This window comes from Syngnathoides biaculeatus, chromosome 11, assembly GCF_019802595.1.
Source record: "Syngnathoides biaculeatus isolate LvHL_M chromosome 11, ASM1980259v1, whole genome shotgun sequence".
Taxonomy (NCBI): Eukaryota; Metazoa; Chordata; class Actinopteri; order Syngnathiformes; family Syngnathidae; genus Syngnathoides; species Syngnathoides biaculeatus.
This window is the reverse complement of record NC_084650.1, coordinates 23108595-23117046: the sequence shown is the minus strand read 5'-3', so window position 1 is coordinate 23117046 and position 8452 is coordinate 23108595. Positions and strand designations below refer to the sequence as shown.

The 8452-nt window shown below is 43.8% G+C and overlaps 1 protein-coding gene and 1 long non-coding RNA gene across 2 annotated transcripts; one reads left to right on the top strand and one right to left on the bottom strand.

Moving 5' to 3' along the window:
* Nucleotides 1-101: 101 nt before the first annotated feature.
* Nucleotides 102-4559, top strand: LOC133508880 (uncharacterized). Its single transcript, XR_009797171.1, has 3 exons — nucleotides 102-358; nucleotides 4211-4306; nucleotides 4425-4559. It is a non-coding gene; the product is annotated as an uncharacterized LOC133508880 (long non-coding RNA).
* On the bottom strand, nucleotides 1579-6872 carry LOC133508879 (platelet-derived growth factor receptor-like protein). Its single transcript, XM_061835401.1, has 7 exons — nucleotides 6357-6872; nucleotides 4614-4759; nucleotides 4396-4538; nucleotides 3915-4066; nucleotides 3488-3781; nucleotides 2160-2299; nucleotides 1579-1953 (listed from the first exon to the last, which is right to left on the bottom strand). Exons 1-7 carry the CDS (start codon nucleotides 6436-6438, stop codon nucleotides 1747-1749), a joined length of 1164 nt encoding a protein of 387 aa, XP_061691385.1. The 5' UTR covers nucleotides 6439-6872; the 3' UTR covers nucleotides 1579-1746.
* Between the last annotated feature and the right edge of the window lie 1580 nt (nucleotides 6873-8452).

Genomic DNA, 8452 nt, shown 5'->3' with positions numbered 1-8452 from the left:
GATATTGCGCAATCCGCGTCACTGACCAATCAGAGGCCAGAGATCTGCATAGACCAAAGCCCGTTTTTGCTCCCCCCATTTTCTCTGACAACATTGAATGGTCCAGTATAGGTTTAGTTAGCGTTTTATCGCGTATTTGGGTTATTTAACAAAAAATATGGTTAAGAGGTGTAGTCACAGACTTTGTAATAGTGACGACAGGTATCGTGAAAGGCTAGTTGGTGGATTTCGATTCGTACCCTTTCCAAAACCGAAGACCCAGTACGAAAAATGCCTTCGATGGATCAAACTTTGTGGAAGACCGCATCATCAACTAAATCCATCTAATATCAACCGGAACACATATGTTTGCACGAAGGTATGCCCTATATTTGATTTTCAATAGATGTCTCGTATAAATGAATTTGAAGTTCTTCGCTAGCATAACACTGCTGCGTGTGAACGTTTGCCACACTTATTCTTTGTTGAGCGATATTTAGCGATGATCGTACTGCACAAACGTATTGATTTCTTGCTGGCTCGCGGCCGAAGCTTAACCAGACTGTGTTTGCATTAAGATATGCCCTAAATTTGATTTTTAATACACGTCTCGTATAAATGAATGAGACGTTCTGCGCTAGCATAACATTGCTACGTGTGAATGATTGAATGAAATCAGAAGCATGGCGTCTCTCTCAGTTAAGAATGTATTGTATTTAGAATCTATAATATATCGTTGATTTGAATGAAATCAGAAGCATGGAGTCTGTCTCAGTTCAGAATGTATTGTATTGTATTTGCCATTTTTACTGTTTGTCTTACATCAGCGCACGTGGCGTGACGTCACTTCAGGGGGCGTGGTTAAGTTCCCTGTACGGAGGGGTCAATTGCAGGGCACATGGAGACAAACAGCCGCACTCACAATCACACCTAGGGGCAATTTAGAGTGTCCAATTAGTGTTGCAGATTTTTGGGATGTGGGAGGAAACCGGAGCGCCCCGAGAAAACCCACGCAGGCAAGGGGAGAACATTCAAACTCCACACAGGCGGGGCCAGGGTTGAACCCGGGACCTCGGAACTGTGAGGCCCACGCTTGTCCTACCAGCTGAATCACCGTGCTACCCCAGAGGGATCATTATTATTCAGTCTCTTTTAATTGCATTATTTAGAATTAATTGAATGATAACTAAATATTTATTGAATAAAAATATATAAAGTCATTGTAAAATTCTTTACTCTTTTTCAAGTTATTAAATAAAAAACACAAAAAAGAGATTACTTAATAATACTTTTCATTTTAGTGTTTAAAATAAAAGCACAAAGCAATTATTTACTGTGATGAATGACTTAAAAATATACAATTTGGGGGATGCTAAATTAATGCAAAAAATATTACGACTCTTGATAATGTAAAATCCAGTGGGCCACTTAAAGATTGACACAAACTTTGCGTTGTGTTGTGTTGTGCATTGCGTAGGAAACTTCATTAAGATATGAATTAAGCACCTTTCTTTTCTCATAACAAAACATATTCTATTGTTAAAATTTCAGTCAATTGAGGAATCATGAAAAAGTAAAAAGAATCTGAAAGAGCAGCCATGTCTGAAAATCAGTTTAATACCTAAAGTTGTGATATTTGCCGTACATTTCTGGGGAAAAACTACATGTTCTGTATTCCGACTACTCTTCTCTGCTAGGATTATATCCTCCCAGGACCGTTTGGATACAAAAGTGAAACATGCTGCCCCCTGTCAGTCAAGTGGGGCTTCACGGTTTGGGAGGTTTCGCTTTGGGAAGGACTTTGACTGCGGTGGACGCGGATTTGGATCCTTGCAGGTTCTCAGCAGTGCAAGTGTATGTTCCTTGATCCACGTCCCTCACCTCGTCCACCAGGAGAACGGACTGAGTCTGTTGTCTATCTGAGCCCCCGGTGACGGGAGTGATGCTCTCCAGCGTGTACAGGGGCCTTCCTATCTGCTCCCAAAATCGGTAAAATGATACAAACCACATGGAAAGAAACTTAAACACCATAGATAGGATATGCGCCAAACTGTTATTTAGCACTACGTGAGTCTCACACAATCTGACTGCAAAATATTACAACCATGTTTCAATATTTTAACGCTATCTACAAGAATAAATGTTTTAACAAGCACGGAATGTTTTTGTAGCAAATTGACCTCCTGTCCAGGGTACTCCCACGTGATCTCCACTGCCACGTTCCTCTCTCCCATCACAGTGCAGCTGAGACGCAGGTTGTCACCGGGTGCCAAAGAGCTCGAACTGGACTGAATCACCGGGGCGGGGGGTGCCATGGGGTCTAGAAAATAAAAAGGTTTAAAATGGCATATTGGAATGTGCACACAATCCTGCCACATATCATCAAGGAACAAAATAACTTTTAAAAGCCAACGGCATTGGATAACAAAATGTTGTCCTTGCCTTTAAATGTGAAGGAGAGACTCGCTATGTTGGGATTTTGGCGTACCCGCAATGAGTCATTGCCCGGGAAACACGTCATCTGTGATTCTGTGCAATGACATAATTGTAGTATCGTACAAGGATACGGTGGCATTTTAACAAGCGTGTTATTTTTTTGCAGACACGTTGAAGGGCCACTGGAACGCTGACAAACCCTAATCAGCACTTCACTATTCGACAGAAAAAATATAGAAGTACTGAAAGTGCGCAAGAAATCTCATAAATACCTTCTGCAAATACATTTTTATGGACAGGAATTGGCCTATTGTGACTTAAGGGTTTAAAGATTATTTCTATACTTACAGGATGTGTACAAACAGACCATAGGTTAGCTGTCATTTATGATTCTTGCTTTGAAATACACAAGTCCAACGCAACAAATACATATTTAAAATTTCAAATAAAACTATTCAACATATTTGAATGAAACTTTCTTTTTTACATTAATTTTACGGTAAATCACTTGTCCATCCATCCATTTTCTTCAATGCTTATCCTTACGAGTGTCACGGGGAGTGTTGCAGCCTGTCCAGGTTGTCAACGGGCAGGAGGCGGGATACGCCCTGAACTGGCTGCCAGCCAATCGCAGGGCACATAGAGACAAACAGCCGCAGTCACAATCACACCTAGGGCAATTTAGAGTGTCCAATTAATGTTGCATATTTTTGGAATGTGGGAGGAAACCGGAGTGCCCGAAGAAAACCCACGCAGGTACGGGGAGAACATGCAAACTCCACACAGACGGGGCCGGGATTGGACCCGGGTCCTCAGAACCGTGATGCTGCCTCAATCAATTGTAAATACAAATAAACCATATCTGTCCTATCTAAAGTGTTCTATCTGTCAACAATTTAAATCTGTCTTGCAATCTTTTGATGGAAATTCACTGCATTCCAGCTCAGCAGTGATATAAAAAATGGATTGAGGGCTATCCCGGCCCTTCATACCTATGATGACTCTCTTGTTTCGCTCCTCACTAGTCCTTTAAACAATAAACTAAAGATAACAATAAGTCAGCAGCACTCACAGTTGACATAGATGAGCATGTACTTGGTGGAGCTCTGCCTCAGACCCCGAAGGCTGGCCACACAGTACAAGGCGCCGGCATGGCGGGGACGCGGCCGGTGGATGGTGAAACCTTTCTTCGCGTCGAAGGAGATCTCCGTCCCGTCCACCGCCACCTCCGCCGGCGGAAACTCGCGGTGCAGCGTCACATTGGCAGCGGGCGAGGTCACCTGGCAGGGCAGGAGCGTCGGCCAGTTGGTTCTCAGCTGGATGACCTCGTAGTAGTCGGACGACGGGACGAAAAGCTCCTGAGGGTCTGTGAGGAACACACGAGACAAATAAGCCCGGAATCAGTATAGCTGTTGTGGTGAAATAAAGGGCTTTCATGCTTTCCAGATGATTCCTTTAGTTTAGTTTGACTTTATTATTTTTTTTTTTTTTTACCGTACCAGGGAAGAAAACAAAGACTTTGGCAGCTTTGTCGTAGTTCTTTCTGCAATCTGAGTCCTCACAGAACGTTGGGTAGCAGGTGTACTCCCCTGTGTCCGCACCCGTCGTGTTGACTAGTGTCAGAACACCGTAACGCTCATGTTGGACAATCCTGTGGATGACAAAGAGAAAAGAGTGTTTTTTAGGAAAGAAGATAGCTGTGCGCTCGTTATCTTCAAAGTTAAAAGCAGATTTCCCCCTTGATTGATGCTATTGTTTGACTGTTAACAACAATTAACCCGTCTCTTCCTCACAGGGTGCAATTGCCTTCCGAGACCACACATCGATAAAATCCTCCGAGTACAACGTCACTGAGTGGGAGCTGAACTCCCACAGCCTCCATTTAAGTCAGGTGAGGAAACCACTAGAGTGGAACAGATGAACCCCATCTAGTTCCATTTCTACTGTGTACTGGTCTATGTAAGATAATTCCGAGCCTACCTGAGCCTGCCGTCATCATCTTCCTCCAGGTACGATGGGACGCCCCACTGGATGGGTTTACCCCTGCACCTCAACTCCAGAGTGTCTCCAGCCTGTACACTTATCGTCTCTTCCGCCTTGATGAATTTACCCCTGTTAATCACCTTTGGGTGTCAGATACGGACCAGAATTATTCACTTTGAAAGAGTAACGGGTCGCAGCTAAAGAAGGAGTTCCACCTGGGTGAGCAAGGCCTGAGCCTGCGTGGATTTCGCTTTTAGACCCAGGCTCCCTTTCTTGGCCGCTTTAGCCGCTTTGGGTTTGCCGGGCTTGGCCTTCGTCCCTGGCCTCCTCCTCTGCTCTTGACCATCTTTATGACAGTAAGCTAGATAGCAATCAGAACATCATAAAACATCCCATAAACAGGTGCGCAACGATAACCATGACTATCTTGAGATTTCCAAATGACAACAGTACGTGGCATCGGAAAACAGGGAGTGAAGTAATCATCTTCTCTCAGAACATTTTGACATTGGAAATGAAAAATTGAACAGATTCGCTGAGCAAGATTACACAAAATATAAAAGACTGATGTCTGTGAAATGTACTTCTCTGTTCATCATGGACAAGGAACCAGGAATTAGCTTGCTAACTAACAAACAGATGGAAAAATAAAAACATACATACAGAGTCTTGTTTTAATTTGTATAACTTTTCATTAGCAGTTTGACCTTTGTGAAGATTTGTATTCTACTGAGTGACATTGTATTTCAAGGGGAAATCCAGTGCTTTGCATGAACAATGTATCCAATAGGTCGTGTAATATGTACTCTTATCTTGACAATGTGATGTTAAATCCTCTCTCATTTAATAGTGTTTTGAGAAGATTTTTATTGACAATTACGAATTTTCAGGGGCCCTGCCATTTCCGCGAGTCACATGACCTACATGCGTGGATGTGACGTGTAACATGCTGCAGCAAATTCTCGATTACATGGGACACCATTTACGCCCAGCTCTGATTTCTCGGATTTATCCTCATCTGATGAAGAAATAGCAGTATCGGTTGATCGGGAAGACCGAAGAACCTGTGGCTTTAATTAATGTTGAATATTCGGATGGTTCTTTGGGCGGAATGACTCGTAGTCTGACGAGTGAGCTCCGGCGGTGGGCTGCGAGCTGAGCTTCCAGGTGGCGGAGGCCGTTAGCCCCGGATGCCGAAGCTAGGCTAAAGGCCTCTGTGGACCGCCTTTTGCCGCGACCCGAGCTTCGAAGTCCCGGGGAGCCCGTTAGCCGAGCTTCGGTGGCAGCGGAGGCTTTAGGCCTAGCTTCAGCGCCACCTGGAAGCTCAGCTCGCGGCCCGCCACCGGAGCTCACTCGTCAAACTCCGTGTCATTGCCGTCCGAAGAACCATCCGTGGCTACCGGCCCAGAGCTCTGGTGGCCTTTGTTTAGGCACTTATGTCCTGTGCGTAGGCCTCCGAGTTGTCAGACCCGAAGAACCATCCGTATATTCAACATTTACAGCCACAGGTTCAAATCTGTATAGAAGTATTCCTCCATCGTCCCGATCAACCGATACTGCTATTTCTTCATTAGATGAGGATAAATCCGAGAAATCGGCGCTGGGCGTAAATGGTGTCCCATGTAATCGAGCCATTGTTGTGGCTTTGTACAGGTCACATCCGTGCATGTAGGTCATGTGACTCGCGAAAATGGCAGCGCCCCTGAAAATTCGTAATTGTCGATAAAAATCTTCTCAAAACACTATTAAATGAGAAAGGATTTAACACCACATTGTCAAAATAGGGTACATATTACATGACCTATTGGATACACTGTTCATGCAAAGTACTGGACTTCTCCTTTAAATTTTGACAGCATTAGCTTTAGCATTGCTAACAAATCTGATGGTGGAGCAAGACCTTCTGCACAGTGGTGTACATTCACAGAACTGCTTGCTAACAGAACTGCCTCACTTACCTAACTCGGAGATTATGATACAAATAAGTAGAGCACTCAGCACCAGCCTCCGTTTCCACCCAAACAAGTTTTTCAAGGTCATAATGCTGGATAAGAAAAGCCGTCAGCGGGTTCTTACTTCATACAGTTCGACACAAAGTGAGTGAAAAGAAGCAAGAACGAGAGAAGTTACAGGAGGAGGTGGGCAGAACCCGAAAAGCGAGTGGTCAGCTCGTGTCGAGAATGGCAAAAATTCCACCTCCCGTGAGTAGCATTAGCACCTCAAATTCCTCCCGACAGGCTCAATGGAGGCTTTCAAGCTTGTCTGCACCAATGAGGACGCAAAAGCAGAGGCCTCTCCATGTGAAATGGCAGAGGATGTTTGCTTAGCTGCTGTGCTGGAACTCTGCAACTACCACAGCACTGCGACGTAAAGTCAACACAAGCCAAATGAGACGTGTGGAAAGGTGATAAAAAGCATTTGGTGCACTGTCCAAGTAACACCTGCTGACATTGTCTTGTCATTCTGTGCACTGGAGACATTGTGACAAACACCAGGAATTTCCTTTTTTTTCTCCAGGCACCATACAATATAATTTGTGTTCCTCAGTGGGCTTTGTTGTTACTCTGACTGGGGATTTCTTGCATCATTAGGCCAATTTTAAGGGGCTGAATGCCCCCGGGGGGAGAAGTCTTAACCCTGCCACCCCGCCAAGAAAAATGTTTTGATTTTTTTCGTGGTTAATTCAGTGATGCCACACAAAGTAACGTGTTACTCATATTCATACATGAAGAATACAGTTTAACTCATGTGTTAAACCCGCAATGCATTGTGGGTTGATTATTCATATTGAAGTCTGCAGTCATAAATTGGCCGCAGAGGGTTAGGACTGACTCGTTGAAGGACTTGCAATACTTAGTTCAATTAATTTTTTCAATGAAAACTGCAAACTTTAAACTTCGTCCGCAGTCCGGACTGTGAGCGGGTTTAACGCGGAGCACGGCTGAGATCACGTACTAAGAAAACAACATTTTCTAGCTCATTGTATCAAAATTACTGTGGTGGGAGCAGTAGCAAGCAAGTGTGTGTGTGTGTGTGTGTGTGTGTGTGTCACTCCCTTTCACATTTATGCACACCTGCCCACAAATACATGCACACGCATATACACTCACAGTTGCCTTCATGGACCACAATCGACATGTATATCAGATAAGAGTTTTTTGAGAAGAGTTCTAGAATGGTGTCTTTGTTTACATTGAGTTATTTATTGTCAATCAATTCTGCGCCAACTTGCTGATTTAATGTGACTTCAACTACACTAATATTTAAATTATAGGTTCATCTTGTGTGGCGTACATTACCAAATAAGCGAATGCTTTTTTTGTACTGTGTCCCACTTGACAGTAACTAAAAAGTTCAGCTTTTTCTGACTGAGTTACTTTGGAAATCAGGTAATTAGTGAAATCACTAATTGACTTGTTCAAGGCAACCATGGCAACACTGGTGGTTATTGAAACATTTATGCGGAACCCCCCCAACCCCCACCCACTCCATTACAGGCTATTTAATCTTCAATGACCCCAGCATGAATGTATTTTGAATGTTAGAGGAAGTCATAAGTAGCCGCTCAAAATAAACAACACAAGTGGAGAACACAGTGAGTCCATCTAGCAAGGCCAGAGCCGAAATTTAAAACCAGAACCTCAGAACATTGACGCAAACATGCTAACCACGAGGGTTCTGTGCTGCCCTCCAGACCACCAAACCAAGCATTTTGAAATAAAATATGCACTGTTACAAAATAGCCATCCATTTTCTATAATCCCCGATCCTGTTGAGGGGTGCGGGGAGCTGGAGCCTACCCGAGCTGAATTCTGGTGAGAAGCAGACACCCGGGACTGGTCGCCAATCAATCCAAGGGCAAATATATTAGAACTAGACAACCATTCACCCGCAGTTACTTCATTGAGTAAGTGTTGCTTAAAAAAATTGGTTCTACACATGGAACTGGATCCTGAGGAATTGTATTGACAGTGAAGATGTAACAGTATCAGTCTCCGATGTTTTGCATTTGGGTGTACGTCATGTGGCACCCAAGTGAAACAAAGAAAATCTT

Excerpts from the sequence above, each read along its gene's own strand:
- LOC133508879 (XM_061835401.1), bottom strand. The coding sequence starts at position 6,438 with ATGACCTTGAAAAACTTGTTTGGGTGGAAACGGAGGCTGGTGCTGAGT. Across the intron at positions 4,539-4,613 it reads CTCAGGCCTTGCTCACCCAG|GTGATTAACAGGGGTAAATT; the intron begins GTGGAACTCCTT and ends TGACACCCAAAG. Across the intron at positions 4,067-4,395 it reads GATGATGACGGCAGGCTCAG|GATTGTCCAACATGAGCGTT; the intron begins GTAGGCTCGGAA and ends TGTCATCCACAG.